Genomic DNA, 16,700 nt, shown 5'->3' with positions numbered 1-16,700 from the left:
AATTACACACAGTAAGGGGCCTCCGGTCCTTATCCAGTAAAGACCTGGCTTTGTATCAAACCCAAGTCTTCATATTCCGCCTTGATCATCATATATTTGAGAGGATACATTTACTCCTGGGCCTTCTCAGCCTGGCGGGCCTTAGCACCACGGGGCTTCTGGGCGGGGGTATCCTTCTTGGCCTTCTGGGAGCGACGGACGGCGCTGACACGGGCAACGGCCTCCTCGCGAAGGTCAGCACGGTAGCCGTTCTGGGCAGTCTTGTCGGCAACACCCTTGTAGACCCTAGAGTTGGAGTGGAGTCTGTTAGCATGCCATACATTTATTCCCTTTTTTGCTTGTGAAATGTCCATTTGCAATTCCCAACTTGCACTTTGACATCATCAAAATGCAAGTGCTCATGGATCTTCGGATAAGGATAGCCTTACTTGCGGGTGGCAGTGTTGGGGCCGTAGTTGACGGTGACGAAGTTCTTGCCGGGCTGGTTGGGGTTGCTGGGCTTCTTGGTGGTCACGGAGACACCACCGTTCTCAGTACCCTGGACACCGATGGCCTAAAGGTGCGAAATTGGAGTTAGAATATTGATCGTGAAGGTGAATTGGCTTTTGCTTCTTGTTGCTGCAATCAAGCGCGATAAATGGGAAGAGGGTTATCGAATATGTACCTTGGTGTTGGCGTAACCGGCATACTATAAATTCCGCAATTGTTAGCTAACCATTCCATATCTCGGATCTCCAATTGATCGAATCCTCTTGCGAATTTCATCATACCTTGAAAGAGTGCTTGTTAACCAGGTTCAGGGGGTCCCGGGAGAACTGGGAGCCACCGCCGGTGTTACGGCGAACCAGAAAAGAGTTCTGGTTACCTATTCCATATAGTCAGTCGAGCTGAATTCCATCTTCCCTTTTTTTTGCCATCTTTCCATTATATCGTGCATCCACGGGGAGGAATTAAAGGATATGGCGAAACGTACGGGTGATCTGCCAGACCAGGTCGTTGGAGACGTTTGTTTGAGCGGCCATTGTGACGGTATATTAGACTGGAATCGGAGGGATTACAGAGGGGATTCTCGATCTCGAATCGGCGCTGAGTGAAGTTCCTCAAAGTGTGCATTCTCGCTAAGCAGGCCGCTTTAGGAATAGTCTGTTAATTCCTGACCCGTCAGGTGTCAATATCAAGGTCTTGGCGCGCGTCTGTAATCGTCGAAGCAGGCAGACGCCCAGCTCTGCTTTGCTTTGTCTTTGCCTTTTGCCTTTGTCGGCGCAAACTGGGCGACAATCACTCTTTTGATATTTTCATAACCACGGGGAGGACTATTTCAGGATGACTTACACTCTATTCTATGCGCTTTTGTTCTCGGTTCTACTAGCTGGGACAGGTACGTTCAGATCAAATCCCCCTCACGTCTACTCCCCCGGATTTCCCGGAACGGCAAGCTGATTGAAAGATTCAGCGCTATACCTCACCCGATCACGATGGATGCCTTTATTACCAGTACCAGATTATATCTATGATCGTCTTCCGTCGAGTTTCACCGGCGATCTAGAAGCGGGATTGAGCTCGTCGCAGTTTGATATTGCGGCCAATGTTGCGGATGGTGATACCCGAGCTGGTCTGGATCAAAGAGCAAAGCAACAAATAAGAAAAATTATGAAGAATAGAGGAGTCGACTTTGATGAGGCAAGACGCGTTTATACCGAACAGCGATTCGCCAGGAATAATATCGGACCTGATGGTCGTCCTCGAGACCCGAAATTCGTTTCGTTTTCATAAGCGCATTCAATCCTTTAGCAACTACGCTCTCTTTTTATTTCTTTCTACTTTTTTTTCTTTCATCATGTTGCACTTTAAATGTGTTGCTCGACTATCATTATCTCCTCTTTTTCTCTTTCTTTTGCCTAATTACATACCTCCGGTCTATCCGTAGGATCCTCTTAGTTCTCTTGATCGAATTGGAGCCGTCATACAATATGTCCATGCTAAGTATTAAGTTGACTCTTGGCGATTAGATGGTATTGAGCTTACACTTTCCTTTCCACGTAATTGGTTTGGTTCATTAAAGCTCATTCTGCTTGCGAGGTAATCTAGTGAAATGAAATGTACCCCAATAATCTCGTATTGAAACCGTTTTTTTTAGACAAGAGCTCGGCATGTTTTCAATCAGGACCATATCGAACAACCTGGCCGTAGATCCGCCGTGTCCTTTCCTCCTTCCCTAGAATGAAGGAGCGCCAATGGGCGTGGCAATATGGTATCGTATAAGGTAATGTTGTTTGGAACAACCCCGGAAGCGAATCACCATAGGTCCAAACTGATAGGTGAGAATTATAAGAGTTTCAGAGTCGACAGAAATAGTTGGCAGTTATCACGAAACTCATCGACCATTGCCATAGCCCGGCTGCTGGAAACCAGGAGGCAACGGCGGAGGTGCACCTCCTGCACCTCCCGGAGGACCAAACCCAGGCGGCGGCGCAAATCCGGGTGGTGGTTGGGGTGCACCGTTATACCCAGGAGGTACAAAGGCCTGGGGTCCTCCGTATCCCACTTGAGATGGTGGTGGTCGAGCTGGTAATCCAGGCGGAGGAGTAGCAAGAGAGGAAGCCCCAGGAGGAGGAGGTCGCATTTGTTGGGGAGGAGGTACATTTTGGTAACCCATTGGTGGCATACCTCTGCCTGCTCCCAAATCGGGAGTCTGTGGTCCTGTACTCACAGGCCTTGAGCTATCGCCATTGGGAATTCCTACAGGTGTAGCTGGGGGAACGACGATCTGCTGGGTGGGAAGTTGAACATTATGTTTCCGAGCCTGTGCTGCTAATGTTCGCTCGGCCTCATCACCGTGTCTCTCTCCCTTGCCATCCTTCTTGTAAGCATATTGCACCGAAACTTGTTTGTTCATCAGATATTGACTATTCATATTGTTGATTGCGGAGTCGGAAGATTCGAAATCGGCAAATGAAACGAACCCATAACCCTTCGAAAGATTATTGTCATCGCGAGCAATCTGTAAAAAAGAAAAGCAGGTTAGTCCAACTCGGATCGGATGATCGATTTCTGATTGAAGAAAGAAATATGTGTGTACTTACCTTAGGAAGATTAACCAGGTTTCCAAATCGACTGAAGGTGTCATAGAGAATCTGTTCAGAGACCATTGGGTCCAGGTTTCCAACGAAGAGCTCTGCGCCAATTTCCACGGACTTCTGTTTGTCCGCCGAGGCCTTGTTCACGCGAATTGGTTTCCCAAATAGACGGATACCATTCATAATTCTTGATGCGTACTCCGCATCTTCCTCACTGATGAACTCCACAAACCCATATCCTTGATGCGATTGTGTCACTCGGTCTTTAGGAAGGTGAACGTTCACGATGCGCCCAGCCTGTAACATGAGCTCCCATACTAGACTGTCCGAAGCTCGTTCGTCCAAGTTTCCAATGTATACCGTCGCCTCCTTATCTTGCTCCCTGTATCTCTATTAGCTCTTTGTTCGCTGGGTTTCGACCAAAGGAAGGGGGAGAGAGGGAAAGGTGGTTTCATACCAATGCCTTGCGCCAGACATGATGCCGACGAGGCTACCGTTAGGTATTCGTATGAAATAAAATGGTAACTAGCCTATCTTTCTAGTTGCCTAGACTGAGACAGGTGTGTTCTGGGTGTTCGTTGAAGATTGCGTAGGGTTGAAGCGGGATGGTGTAGAAGCTGAGAGAGCTTTGATCATGGGGTTTTCCGACTGCCGAAAACTTTTGACCTTCCGCTTTCCCGCAACATCTTCTTCTCTTCCATCTACCATCTCGACCTTTACCACCTCATCTATCTCAACGAATTCATTTTCGTTGTTTTTCATCGTCTTATCTTCACATATCCGTCATAATGGTTCAATTCTCCGAAGAGACTAAGGTTAGTCTATTCCGTCGAGATTTCGCGCGAAGGCTTGTTCATGGCGACTAACTCATACCTTTTCGTCATCAGGAACGTGTTTCCAAGGTTATTGATATTTCGCGTGTCGCCATTCACTAGTGAGACTCACTATAATACTATATTCCCCATTGAATATGCGACTCAACTAACACGCTTCCAACTTCAGCGGTTACCTGCCTCTCATTATCTATCTGGGTATGTTTGAAACGTGTTCGAGAATACACTCACCACTTTGGCGTCTCTATCCTTTCGTCGCATTATCTGACTCTATCATCCCAGGCTACTCTTACAGCGAACCCAAGCCCTCCCTGTTCAAGTATGTCCGATTCCACGCGAACGAGCCCCAATCTTTCTCTCCTTTTCCCTCGATAAATCCAGCAAGGTCAAATTCTAACATAAACCAGGCTTTTCTCTCCTCTGGCTTAAATTTGGGAAATATATCTACAAACAAATGGATTCAATATTGAAAGAGGCAACGCACGCCTTGGGAAGAGGCTTCATCCCCCGGATGTGACCGATTGGGGGGGTTTATCTTTGGAGAGATATTGCAGTAATTTGAGTACTGCGGAGGTTGGGCTAAGGCTATGAAAATTTAACCCTACCGCTTGTATTTTTAAATCAATTGATTGTAATCTTTTGTCATACCAAATACTTTCTGCTCGATCATCTACGCGGTCTTGTCAATGACCATTCGCACTTCTGGCGTACTCCGCATCAAGCCGCATGTAATCCGCGACTAAGCTAGATTCTTCTCCATTCTGTTTTAATCAATATTTACATGATTCTCTTCCTTATATCTTCCTTACATCCTCTTGTAGCGTACTCATTCTTAGATTGACTGCCAGTCCTCGACTAAACGCGCTTGTGACTGTCTACTCCGTCATCTCCGAACCGCCGGACCGCCTGGCAAAAACGGACCACCCCAAGACATTCTTTCCATAACTTACGAATATACCCGCACACTCTTTAATTGACGACACGCTGCAGTCGAGAAGGGAAGTTCATGACTGGTCAGAATGGGTTATCTTCATCTGTTGTGGAGACCATAGCAGGATTCACAGCAGGGATAGCTTCAACTCTTTCTCTTCACCCACTGGATTTGGTTAAGACGAGGCTCCAGGGTATGTCTAAGAAGTTCCTTCCCCTCACTTTAATAAGATAGTTCAGCTCTGATATTGGTATGATATCCAGTTGATCGATCTTCATCTTCACGTCTTGGTAGTTCACTGCGTATCATCCGTCATATTGCGCGTAATGAGGGTGGTATAGCCGCGTTTTACCGAGGATTGGGACCGAATCTCGTCGGGAACTCCACTAGTTGGGGCTTATATTTCCTGTGTTACGGGAGTTTCAAGGATTTATTTGGCAGATACAGATCTCGAGAAGGATCTCCCCTAACGTCCTCTGACTACTTTCTAGCATCGGGAGCCGCAGGTATGTTTTTTTTTTGGTTTCTTCAATGGAGATATCTTTATTTCAAATCTAGTGCTGACCTCCATCACTACACTTAGGAGCTGTAACATCCATCCTTACAAACCCAATATGGGTGATCAAAACCCGGATGTTATCCACTGGCTCCAAGGTTCCTGGGGCGTACGCTTCCCTTTCGTCTGGAGCAAAGCAGATTTATCAGACTGAGGGTATCCGGGGATTCTATCGAGGACTTGTACCTGCTCTTTTTGGGGTCAGCCATGGTGCCCTTCAATTTATGGCGTATGAACGGTTAAAAATATTCAGATCCAGTTCGATGCATCATGACCATGTGGAGAGAACTGATAAGGCCGGTCTTGGACGACGACTTGGAAATGTGGACTTCTTTGTCATTTCTAGTCTGTCAAAGGTTTTCGCTGGCTGTGCTACATACCCTTATCAAGTGGTTAGATCACGTTTACAGACGTATGAGGCTCACTTATTGTATCGTGGTGCAACTGATGCCATCGTGCAGATCTGGTCTCGGGAGGGTTTAGCAGGATTTTATAAAGGTCTGGGCCCGAACTTGTTTCGAGTACTGCCTAGTACATGGGTGACTTTTCTAGTATATGAAAATATGAAGCTATTCTTAAGTTGAATATAATAAGTTGGTCTGACCGGGTTTCCATAGCTGTATAAATGATACCTTTCCTCGATACCACGGGGTTCAACATGGCGCAAAATAGCTTTGAGTCCAGGAAGAGGAGCAGAAATAAATATCTTACGCTGAAGTTGTTAAGTTTTCGTATCCAATGTACATTTTCCGACTCGATAGAGGGCTCTGTTTGGATTTTAAAAAATCTCAACAGGGACATCAACATGCTTATCCCGGATATAATCCAAAAAGCCCTTTCCGAACCCATCCAGGCGGCTTGAGCTGCTCACCCCCCCTGCCTAAAATTCCATAAATAACGAAATGAACTGCGTTGATATGAGCGAACTCAACACGCTCGATGAAAAAGCTATCATGCCAATCTTCCCCAATCAAATGACGCATTCGATCCTTGGTCATATAGCTTCGTAACCAGGGCCAATGGCGATGGTCTTTCGGGAAAAGTCCAACGTTCAGATTTCCTCCTTTGTCACCTGATCGACCGAGGACTATATCCCCCATTTTCATTCTTTTAGTACCGCATGTGTATATTTTGGGACTTGGGGGGTCATAGGAATCACGAATGTTAAGCTCCTCGTAAGAGGGTGGATGCCCTGTCTTGAAAGTTGTAATTTTGTCTGGTCTGTCAATAAAGTTGATAGTCTCATTTATATCCGATTGATTGACTATGGCCGGATAATAGGCGAGAAAAGGTCGAGGAATCGCGGTTCTCATGTCCAACGAAGCGTGGAAACCTTTGTTAAACATATTGTTAGGTCTTGTGTACTTTCTCAATGACGAAAAAAATGCAGGGAAGCTTGCATATATATACCGGAGAAATGCTTCAGGGAGACATTGCCCATTGCTTTTGCTACTGCAATGACGCTTTTCTGGTTTCGAGAAGTCATGTAAACCCGTAAATAGGTCGTACTGTCTCGTTGAGAGCATGGGTTTTCAGCAGGCACTCCAATCCTATTTCCATGTTAGCATTGTCCTAGTTTTTCACCGAATCGTTTGGGACATACCGCTGAAACTCCAACGTTTCTAGGTCATCCATGGCTTCTTTTGGAATGAAATGACGAAGTTGCATTTCTAACAGATCCCATTTCTTCGAGGTAGCGTATCCGGTCGCATTGAGAAGAAGCTGTGCTTCATAACCCCCTTGATAAAAGACAGCACACTTTGTTGTTGGTGGCGGTGGTGATCCCCGGACGCCATATACGAATACACTGTGGGTTTAACAACGGTCAGTCCAGGTGAAGCAACTCAGTGAACTACAGGGCTAGTCTTCCTTCGGCTTACATACCGATCTTCTCCAATATCTTCAATCTCTATGTCAGAAATGTGGGCATTGACATCACTATTGAGATATGTATTTCCTTGTAGCTCATACAGAAATTGACATCGAACTGTATCGCCGTTGATGAACCCATCTGTATTTGGATGCTTCGATATCACACATGTGCCATCCACACCGATTTCAGCGATTGGGAACCCCGGCTCAATAAGTCTCTCCAAATCATAGTTATCGAAGTCAGCAAAGTTGCCACCAGTCACGTAAGCTGAACATTCAATAAGATGTCCGGCGATCAAAGATCCAGCAAGCTTGTCATAATCCGTTTCGCGCCAGTCATGCCAGAACCAAGCGGCTGCAATAACGGGACTGGCGTCGGCAACTCGTCCACAAATAATAATATCAGCACCTCGTCGTAAGCCCTCAACTATCCCTCGAGCTCCAAGATACGCGTGTGCCGAGACCATTGGAACTGGTTCGCGGTCATTGTTGAGGAAGGCATATGTAAGCTCTGGTGGAACTATGGAAGTATTGCCAGAGTCTAAATAGCGCAATTCATCTTTTGTAGTTGGCATATTGGGACCAACAACTGGGAAAAGATCATCACCTAACAGATATGCAATGCGAAGGTTGAGGTTCTTCTCTGATACCTAGCCAAACCAGAAGGCCGGTCAATAAAGGGTTTGTTGGATATTGATTGAGTAGAGAACTCTTAACTAACCAAAGCTTCCACCTTCAAAGCAAGCGCTTTAGGATCCAGGGCACCCCCATTAATTACCACTCGAATGCCCTTGTTAGCAATCACATCGATTGTCTGCTGAAGACCGTCCCAGGCTGTAGGTTCATATCCAGGATGTTTCCCGTCTCTCCACGCCTGTGCATTATTTGCCAGGTTCACCTCTGAAAGTTCGTGTATCAATTCCCGGCCGGGGATATCTGGAAATGATAATTTGAGTTACGTACCGGCAAGATAATCACCAGTAATGAAATCAACGTCGCCCAATGTTGCCTGGCGGTACATTTCCAGCGCTGGGTCTCCTATTTCATGTTCCACAAGGTTTAGTACGTTTTTTGAGGACAACGAAATATGAAATATCAATCATTAATACCTACCATGGTAGCCAGAGCAGTTCGCTACTTTCACGGGTCGTTTTTCAGTGGTATTCGACATTTTTAATGAAGAGGAAAGTATGGGTGTGGGTAATAAGTTATCAAATAACGTCAAAATGAGTATCCCTATCTGAGTTGGAATGATTTCCTCAAAATAGGCGTGGACAATGTATTAAACAGATTTATGAATACTCATACCTTTATAAATTCCCCGCTTCTCGTCTCCCGGGAAGAAGCTTCGTGTACAAAGCTCCCGTGGGCCGAGGACCACGCACTCCCAGCGGGGTCCAACGACGATTTTACGTCTTTGCTACCGGGCTCTCCATATTATTTACCATTCATAGATACTGATTGGAAGACTTAGGTGGCTTCCACCGAACTTTTCACATCGTGGAGACGTCGGGGTGATTTTCCCGCGGCCCACGGGGACTATAAACCCCATGGGCCGTGGGATCGACAACAGTAACGACCAATTATCCACAGACTTTGCTCCTGGAGTAAAAATCGAGAGTTGCTTATTTAATTCCTTCTATATCTTCAACTGTCTGCTCTACTTTGCATCGCAGAATCCCATCAACCCTATCGTCCTACTTACGTCCGAGCTAGAGCATATTCACATATCCTACCAAAATGGGGATTCCCCACGAAACAATCCTCGGCACAGATGTTTATGGCCCCGGAACGTTCATTGACAAAGAAGTACTTCCCGTACCGGAAGATTCTAAGCGGGTTTTTGGATTCCTCGCATCTCAGACGCCTGGTTTTACGCAGGACCAGGCTGCATGGGATACAGTTTGCTTTGAGGGACAGCCCAATCCCGTCATTCCGGGCCCTATAAAGTCGGGAGTTACAGCCGCTGCTCTTCATGCTATGGCAGGTCTAGTTGGGAATGAGCTGTTAGAGCTTCGTGATGGAAACCCCGTAACGAACAGTAGTGTCACCGTGGATACTGACCACGCTGCGCTTTGGCTTGGATCCGTTTTCACGACGCATATTGATGGCATGGATCTCTCTGGGTGGCTGAAGTCAGGCAAATTGAATTCGTTGTTCCCCAGAGACTATGAGCGAGGCGTCTTTCAGGGCATTGCAGGTCGAACCACGGCGATCTTTCAAACCAAAGATCCCAAGGTCTGGTACCAATTGCATGGCTCTTTGGATGCCGCGAAAACTCTCGAGTCCATGGGAATTGACTCTAGTGTTAAATTTGATAAACCCCGGGAGTACTATGACTATATTCAGAAGCATATTCTTCAGTGGAGCCCAGATGAGCTTGAAATGCATAATATGCGCTATGGTTTATGTGGAAGCATTTGCTACTCACCTGAAGGCTGGAGAAAGACTGAAATGGGGAAAACGCTGAATATGCATCCATTGGTCAGCTTTGAAGAGCAGAGATATGCTAAACCCACACCAGCTGTACCTCTCGTGAAAAATCCATCAGATCGTCGGCCACTTGCTGGCATTAAAGTTCTGGAAATGGTTCGAATCATTGCTGGTCCTCAAATCGGTGTTACACTAGCCTCGTATGGAGCCGATGTTATTCGAGTGAACTGCAGCAGACTGGTAGATTTGAATGTAAGCCCCCTGGTGGCCATCCTTGGAAGGAAAACATTCTTTATTGACAATCGTTTTTGGCATAGGCCTTGCAACTAGTTTTGAACGCGGGTAAACGAACTATAGACCTTGACATCACCAAGCCAGAAGACATGGCTCGTATTTACGAGCTGCTTTCCGACGTTGACATTTTCATTCAAGGCTTCCGAATGGAGTCCTTGAAAAGAAAAGGCCTTGGCCTACACGATCTGCTGGAAATAGCGGCTAAGAGAAACAAAGGGATAGTTTATGTGGACGAAAACGCATACGGACCGGATGGACCATTCCATGCCCGACCTGGGTGGCAGCAGATCGGAGATGCTGCATCTGGAAGCTCCTATGTCATGGGCAGGTCGCAGGGATATGAAGAAGGAAAGAGTATACTTCCACCTCTTCCGGTCTCTGACATGGTTACAGGCCTTGTTGGCGCATTGGCGGCCATGATGGCGGTTCGTGACCGCGCCGTTAAGGGTGGATCATATCATGTCACTAGCTCTCTCGTTGCTGCAGATTCAATATCGTTGGATGAGCAAGTGGGTTTGTATCCTATCAACGTTGTTGAACATACCGCCAGGCGTCTTTCCTTCCCAGACACTTCTCCAGACCAATATGTTTCCGAGGTTCTTGTGTCAGTCGTACAAGGATGGAAGAAGGCTCTTCCTGGGTATCTGGATGAAGATTCAAAACTCATGACAACATTTGAGGATGGATTCTGGGGACGTCAAACCATCATGAAACCTGTTGCACGACTTGGCGAAGAAAAATCAACACCGATGTGGACTTCCCCTCCTGTGCCCCATTGCCATCATGATCGCTTATCAACTTGGTTTTAAATATTTATCGTTACAATAAACCACAGATAGTCTCTTCTATTTTCGCATCATATATACTAGTGAATTATGGCATGGTGATAAACATATCATCCAACTTCCAGAATGGCAGAAGCGAGTGTTGGCTATTGAATACCTCGGAATTTGTATCGAGGAATTCCGCCCCAGTGGAGATATGCGAATCCGTAATGTCATCAGTCTGCTGCTGCTCTAGAGTGTTGATATCCTTGTCCATTCTTTCGTCGTTGGCTCCAGTTGTTGGGGATTTGGCTACATCGCCCTGTGACTTGGAGACCGCCCATTGAGCAGAACGCTCCAGATCGGAGCAGATACTCAATATAAAGTCAACAAAAGTACCTGGCTCTTCGTATGAAACGTCCATAAGAAACTTTATGGCATCTTGGACCATGGAAAGGTCACGTTTGGAGTCTTGTCGGGTTGGGTGAGCATAAATTTCGGACGACAATGCCGCAGATGCCGTAGCAAAGAAATATACCACATTCCTTATTCACACGGCTTAGTAGATGATCTGAGAGTACTTTTGATTGAAGATCTTACCACTTGTAGTTAGATGCTAGCAAACGGACGTACGGAAGTAATTCAAGTGCGGATCGTGCAGAGTCGATAGCCCTCGAGCAGAGGGCTTCGACCTCTTTGTCAACTTCTTTTTGAGTCTCGTGTGATGTACCATTAGAGGAGATAGCCGAATAGGGTTGGCGGAGGCTGGCATAGCAGCAATGATATGCAAGATATAACCGAAGAAGATGTTCCCTGGAGCTTTCGGGCTCGGATGAGAACGTTATATCTGGTTGAAATATACCCGGGTTTGAGCTTCTCCATTGTAATATGGCTTCCTCGCACATTTTCGCCGACCTGAAGTTTACCTCGGTTGGCCTTTGTGTGGCAGCAACACTTTGGAGATGCCGATAGACAAGCCGTTGTATTTTTGCAAATTGAGCTAACTGGAGAAAGAAATTGAGCGGGGTACCATCGATAGAAATAATACCTCGACCATCTAGAGGCAACTCGTCCGGTAGAGGTGTGTTATAATCCTCCATATCTTGAACAGGTGGGCGACCGACCCGTAGAGATATATCGGCATCCAGGATAAACGATATCCAAAAGGTTCTCCGTCTTTCATCAATCTCTGCAGACGTGAAGCCCGAGGTGGTATTGTGATGTAATCCAATGGAGTGGCACAAACGCATCGCCGATGCTGCCAGCATAAACAACCCTTGGGCGTTGGGCGTGCCTTGAAAATAAATGGCCAGTCCCAGCAATGCTTGTACGGCAGGAAGGTCAGCATTACGCAGGAAAAGCTCTACCAGCACATTCAATGCGTTCTTAATGTGTCCCATCGATCTCTGCCAATCATTATTTGCATTGGCTGATGCTTGCGCTCGTTCCTTGTAAGAAAAGGCCAATACAACATTTAATAATGCCCATGATGAAGGATTATCATCTGGGTTCCAAGAGAATTGTTTCTCTGCCAATTTCCTTATCGATGTTTCGCCAACTAAAGGGATAGTGTGGTTGAATATGGATAGAAACTCGGAGACCAGATTCAGCGTGGCCTCCTTTGATGGTAACGATTGAGTTGTGCGCTGTTCAAAGTCATCTCGGAGAATCCTGGGGATCCAGTTTGTCAGTGGCCACCGGCCAGCGCCTCGCCTCACTGTATTATGCCAGCCCAAGTCTGCCTTTCTTCCCATCGGGCTTTTGGACACTTGAGCACCATGCATACAGAACCCGGAAGACGCCCCTTGACGATCTCGTCAGTTCCTGTATCCAGAGAAAGAAAATGAACCCACCGAAGAAACGCATTTTGCCATCCTGTGCTCGAAGGACACAGGACGGTTGATCAGATGTCTCCAGATCAGCTCGAGAGCTCTCATCATCCGGTGACGAAACATTTATCGACAAAATCTCTTCTCTCTCGCTCCCAGGTTCGGGGTGGTTAGGCACCGGATTAAGGGTCCTAGCGGTAGGTGCTTGGTGGAGTTTTGAGACTTGATTACTTTGCTCCAACGAGGCCTCAGATCGGTTCAGTCTTCGCATTTCATCGTCCATGTGTTTCACGCGCTGCTCTAGTTCATCCACATATGCCCTAAAAGATCTCAAGTTAGTTCTGCTCTGCGATCTATTACCGAAAAAGAAGTGCGGAAGAGTCCAAAAAATTTCTTACCTAGTAAATCGTCTTGGTTGTTTCTCTGTATCCTCAAATCCGCATGGGAGCTTAAAAATGATACATGACGAACAAATTGGTCTTTTGCCATCACATTTGACTTTTTTTCGTCGACATGTATTACAAGCCTACATGGAGATAAGTAAAATACACGCGGGCTCTATTCTAGTTAGTTCGACTAACCTTAGCTCGGTATATTCTCTTCACACGCGATTCTTGCCTTTCCATGCTTGGATAATTTCGATAAAAGCGACGTTGTTAGAGCGGAGCATCAATGATACAAACATCAGTCTAATCCTTTCTTGTGCTGACTTGTCCAATGCAGGCAGCCTCAAATTTTGAGATGGATAAAATGGTATGAGATTATGGTTATCGAGGATCGAAAAGGCAGAGTGAACCCAGATCAGCCAACACCATCCGCCAGTCGCCGCAAATTTATATGAGGATCTGCTGTTCTATTAGTCATCAGGCTCAACACCCCGAGGATCACAGTATAAGACCAAAATGTAATACATATAATCTAATCCAGACCATCAGATTGAAATGATCTGCTTTTCAGATCCCGTAATAACAGAACAGTGCCTGGCATGGAGGGCCTCATTGTGAATTTCAGAGTATCAGGGCAAGATTTGGGAAATTTTTCGAACTGTATTGGATTTTGGAACAGGGGCTCTCCAACCCAGAATGGATTTTTATCAAGAGTCAACAGACTTCCGAAATCTCGTAGGATTCTGCGTTCAGCTCAAATGAACTAAATGTATGAAGCCCAAATAGTATTAAAGGCGGTGGAAGAATCCGTCAAATGTGTTTAATCACGATAACCTTCTGAGGCGACAACTTCATTCTTCCGACAGAACAACTCACGGACTCGATTCATCATTAGGTTGAGTCTCCATCACGCCATGCAGGACCAAATACTAGCCAGGATTATCAAGATAGATAATGAATCTGGCTTAATCGGCCAAGACTCTGTCAAAAATCTATTCCCCCCGATCAAAGCTTATAACTACAAGGGTATGTATGATTTTTGTCAGATCGTGTCTTGCCATACAACTCGCCTTTATGCCTCTCTTGGATTCTCAAACTCGCAAAAGGGGTATTCTAGAAGGGTGAATGGTATTGATTATGGTGATGGTGATAAACATTCTGGTCCAAAAGTCTGTTGACACTTCCGCTTCCACCTCACCAAATACACATGCACCACCACCACAATAGCTCATTCTACACACTCGTTACGCGAATTCGGTCGAATTATTTGTGGAAATCGTGGTGAAGACAATTAATTATCTGGATCTACATATACTGCTATTTTAGCAGCCGTTCACTGTGGTAAAACCAAATCCGAAGTTGCCCGTTTTTACATTTTTACTAGACCTGCGCAATACCCATGGGCAGGCTTTTCGAAAATCGGCTCAGCCATGGGCCGCCCAGATACCCAGTACTGGCCCAGTTGTGGGGCAAATTTAGGGCCTTGGCTAAAATACATTATTTCATAAAATCTTGGCAGTAATGCTGCTGTATTGGTGCTATTGTTTAATAATAGTTTGTGTAATAATAGATCTTAATAATGCAATAATAATATAATAGTATCTAAGGTTTTTGGGCCGAATAATATACTAGGATATTTACTGGCAGAGGATATTGTCGGGTAGAGAAGGTGTTTGCTGATAAAGAAATTCACTAAAGGTTACTGGCAGAGAGTTAATTGGTAAAAGGTTTGCTGTGGCCAGGTGGCTGTCTCCATAATAGGGGTAATCTTGAGATTTGGGGGTTAGATGGTATTTCCGTCTTTATATAGAATAGACCTGATCAATGAGCCGCTCATGAGCGGATTTTTGAGAAGCGCGCTCGGCATGAGCATGCTCACCCGGCTCAAAAATCTCCACTTTTGCATTATTTACTGCCTGTAATTTTGCTTGTTATGTAATTAAGTAACTAAGGTAATTCCCGGTTGACCTGCGCACCCGGTTGGCCTGCGCACCCGGTTGGCCTGCGCACCCGGTTGGCCTGCGCACCCCACCAGAGTATAGAATTTCAAGATCGGTTATCTCTATCATCATCCATAATATTTCCTATTACTAACAATTCTTATATTTATTGATCTTATGCCCAATTACTCCATATCCACTACACATAGGAGGTGTCCTTGTACATAGTGGATCTGCCTGATTAGGCAATTCGTTCTGTACATGCGATCCTGCTCTACCAGTTTCCTTCTTCTGATCTAGCTGCTCAGCTAGTAGTAGATCTTCTTCAACCGATAGACTACTCTGATAGAATATCTGCTGATGCAACTGATTATGTTTCTGGCGCTTCTTCTTATTCGCTGCGTGTAGATTCGCATTATCTTGAGTAAGTAATGCAGTGTTATATAAGACAAGATAGTAATCTTTGATAATCTGATCTAATAAAAATTTTGATAATATTGGAGAACTATTTGATTGTTGTTTTAATAATTGTTTAAATAAGAATATTTGTTTTTGCAATTAGATTACTGTTCTAGATATTTTTGATATAAATTAACTAGATCTGCTGTTTAATCGGCTGTTTGATGGTATAGAGATTTGTAAAGAGATATTCAGTTTTGAAAAGAAAAAAAATTTCTGTATTGATTGATGATACTGGATTAATAGTTATAAAGCTATTTTGAATAGTATCTGATTGAAAAATTTCTAATTATATATATTGATAGTCTTCTAAAAAATCAAATTTGTCAATATAATTATATTCTATATAAATAAGATTATTTATAAAACAATTATATATATATTTAAATACTGCAAAATATTAGACCTGTGCACTGGACGGCCCATGGGCGGATTTTTGAAAGGCCTATCCATCATGGGCCGCCCATCAATGGACGGGGGTACCCGCGGGTATGCCCAGCAGACCCAGGGGTGGGTCCAATTTTTGCATTATTATATGCAGTAATTTTTCTCTGTTTCAAAAATATATGTTTAACTATAACAAATTATAATAAATTATTAAAAAAAATATTTACTATATTCTATTCAAATATAGATTAAACTATATCAGTATCAATACAACTATATTACTGCTAAGCTTTTATGAAATTATACATTTTAGCCAAGATTCTAAATTTGCTCCACAACTGGGCCAGCGCTGGATATCTGGGCGGCCCATGGCTGAACTGATTTCTGAAGAGCCTGTCCATACCCTGCCCATGGGCCGGCCTAGCTGGGCGGTCTATGGGTATTGCACAGGTCTACAAAATATTCAATATCAAAAGATTGTAGAATATATAATAAATAGATAGATATACAAAAAGATATAATATTGTTTTCTATATAAATTCAGTCAAATTGAGATATAAAATAGCTATTATAATTATCAAAAATCAATAGATAATATCTATTATATTTGCGACTATTAATATATAATATAAAAATCTTCTATAATTATTGTAGATCAATTTTATCAGTAATCCAATTATTGACAGAGATCTCAAATTGCCAATTTTTCAATAGATTATCAAATCAATTATTTATATAGATTTTTCTCTGAAAGACTATATATAGTAAAAACAAATAATTATCTATATAGATAGATTTAATTGCAGTAATCTATTTACAATTACTAGATTATAGAATAGATCTTTATTTATAATATTCTATTCTAGTAACTATTTTCTGTACAAAGATTAAATCTATTGCAAAATCAATTTTGTTAAAATTGTAGATATTCTATAATTG

At 44.2% G+C, this 16,700-nt stretch overlaps 10 protein-coding genes across 10 annotated transcripts; 4 read left to right on the top strand and 6 right to left on the bottom strand.

Moving 5' to 3' along the window:
• Nucleotides 1–110: 110 nt before the first annotated feature.
• On the bottom strand, nucleotides 111–1,050 carry N7469_005898 (uncharacterized protein; the record flags this gene model as incomplete). The annotated part of the gene is made up of 5 exons (XM_056644817.1): nucleotides 974–1,050; nucleotides 771–865; nucleotides 665–688; nucleotides 429–553; nucleotides 111–285 (listed from the first exon to the last, which is right to left on the bottom strand). The coding sequence occupies exons 1-5, from the start codon at nucleotides 1,020–1,022 to the stop codon at nucleotides 111–113; spliced, it is 468 nt and encodes a 155-aa protein (XP_056500055.1). The 5' UTR covers nucleotides 1,023–1,050.
• Nucleotides 1,051–1,323: 273 nt separating this feature from the next.
• On the top strand, nucleotides 1,324–1,773 carry N7469_005897 (DUF2015 domain-containing protein; the record flags this gene model as incomplete). The annotated part of the gene is made up of 2 exons (XM_056644816.1): nucleotides 1,324–1,378; nucleotides 1,454–1,773. 2 exons carry the CDS (start codon nucleotides 1,324–1,326, stop codon nucleotides 1,771–1,773), a joined length of 375 nt encoding a protein of 124 aa, XP_056500054.1.
• Nucleotides 1,774–2,374: 601 nt separating this feature from the next.
• Nucleotides 2,375–3,554, bottom strand: N7469_005896 (U2 snRNP complex subunit HSH49; the record flags this gene model as incomplete). Its single annotated transcript, XM_056644815.1, has 3 exons — nucleotides 2,375–3,001; nucleotides 3,084–3,459; nucleotides 3,535–3,554. The coding sequence occupies 3 exons, from the start codon at nucleotides 3,552–3,554 to the stop codon at nucleotides 2,375–2,377; spliced, it is 1,023 nt and encodes a 340-aa protein (XP_056500053.1).
• A 69-nt stretch (nucleotides 3,555–3,623) lies between these two features.
• On the bottom strand, nucleotides 3,624–3,839 carry N7469_005895 (uncharacterized protein; the record flags this gene model as incomplete). The annotated part of the gene is made up of 1 exon (XM_056644814.1): nucleotides 3,624–3,839. The coding sequence occupies one exon, from the start codon at nucleotides 3,837–3,839 to the stop codon at nucleotides 3,624–3,626; it is 216 nt and encodes a 71-aa protein (XP_056500052.1).
• A 26-nt stretch (nucleotides 3,840–3,865) lies between these two features.
• Nucleotides 3,866–4,339, top strand: N7469_005894 (mitochondrial import receptor subunit TOM7; the record flags this gene model as incomplete). Its single annotated transcript, XM_056644813.1, has 4 exons — nucleotides 3,866–3,892; nucleotides 3,965–4,011; nucleotides 4,080–4,229; nucleotides 4,318–4,339. 4 exons carry the CDS (start codon nucleotides 3,866–3,868, stop codon nucleotides 4,337–4,339), a joined length of 246 nt encoding a protein of 81 aa, XP_056500051.1.
• A 577-nt stretch (nucleotides 4,340–4,916) lies between these two features.
• On the top strand, nucleotides 4,917–5,981 carry N7469_005893 (putative mitochondrial folate carrier protein Flx1; the record flags this gene model as incomplete). Its single annotated transcript, XM_056644812.1, has 3 exons — nucleotides 4,917–5,034; nucleotides 5,105–5,347; nucleotides 5,425–5,981. 3 exons carry the CDS (start codon nucleotides 4,917–4,919, stop codon nucleotides 5,979–5,981), a joined length of 918 nt encoding a protein of 305 aa, XP_056500050.1.
• Nucleotides 5,982–6,206: 225 nt separating this feature from the next.
• On the bottom strand, nucleotides 6,207–8,440 carry N7469_005892 (acyclic terpene utilization AtuA family protein; the record flags this gene model as incomplete). The annotated part of the gene is made up of 7 exons (XM_056644811.1): nucleotides 6,207–6,730; nucleotides 6,808–6,947; nucleotides 7,001–7,204; nucleotides 7,282–7,919; nucleotides 7,991–8,169; nucleotides 8,233–8,307; nucleotides 8,383–8,440. The coding sequence occupies 7 exons, from the start codon at nucleotides 8,438–8,440 to the stop codon at nucleotides 6,207–6,209; spliced, it is 1,818 nt and encodes a 605-aa protein (XP_056500049.1).
• Nucleotides 8,441–9,009: 569 nt separating this feature from the next.
• On the top strand, nucleotides 9,010–10,805 carry N7469_005891 (CoA-transferase family III; the record flags this gene model as incomplete). The annotated part of the gene is made up of 2 exons (XM_056644810.1): nucleotides 9,010–9,954; nucleotides 10,020–10,805. The coding sequence occupies 2 exons, from the start codon at nucleotides 9,010–9,012 to the stop codon at nucleotides 10,803–10,805; spliced, it is 1,731 nt and encodes a 576-aa protein (XP_056500048.1).
• Nucleotides 10,806–10,869: 64 nt separating this feature from the next.
• On the bottom strand, nucleotides 10,870–13,883 carry N7469_005890 (fungal specific transcription factor domain-containing protein; the record flags this gene model as incomplete). The annotated part of the gene is made up of 4 exons (XM_056644809.1): nucleotides 10,870–11,305; nucleotides 11,361–12,564; nucleotides 12,614–12,909; nucleotides 13,852–13,883. The coding sequence occupies 4 exons, from the start codon at nucleotides 13,881–13,883 to the stop codon at nucleotides 10,870–10,872; spliced, it is 1,968 nt and encodes a 655-aa protein (XP_056500047.1).
• A 1,182-nt stretch (nucleotides 13,884–15,065) lies between these two features.
• N7469_005889 (uncharacterized protein) lies at nucleotides 15,066–15,827 on the bottom strand (the record flags this gene model as incomplete). The annotated part of the gene is made up of 2 exons (XM_056644808.1): nucleotides 15,066–15,420; nucleotides 15,781–15,827. The coding sequence occupies 2 exons, from the start codon at nucleotides 15,825–15,827 to the stop codon at nucleotides 15,066–15,068; spliced, it is 402 nt and encodes a 133-aa protein (XP_056500046.1).
• Between the last annotated feature and the right edge of the window lie 873 nt (nucleotides 15,828–16,700).

The sequence above is a fragment of the Penicillium citrinum genome, assembly GCF_028827155.1.
Source record: "Penicillium citrinum strain IBT 23319 chromosome Unknown utg000005l:1.0-1900146.0:1.0-1900348.0, whole genome shotgun sequence".
NCBI classification, from domain to species: Eukaryota; Fungi; Ascomycota; class Eurotiomycetes; order Eurotiales; family Aspergillaceae; genus Penicillium; species Penicillium citrinum.
This window is presented reverse-complemented; position numbering and strand designations above follow the sequence as displayed.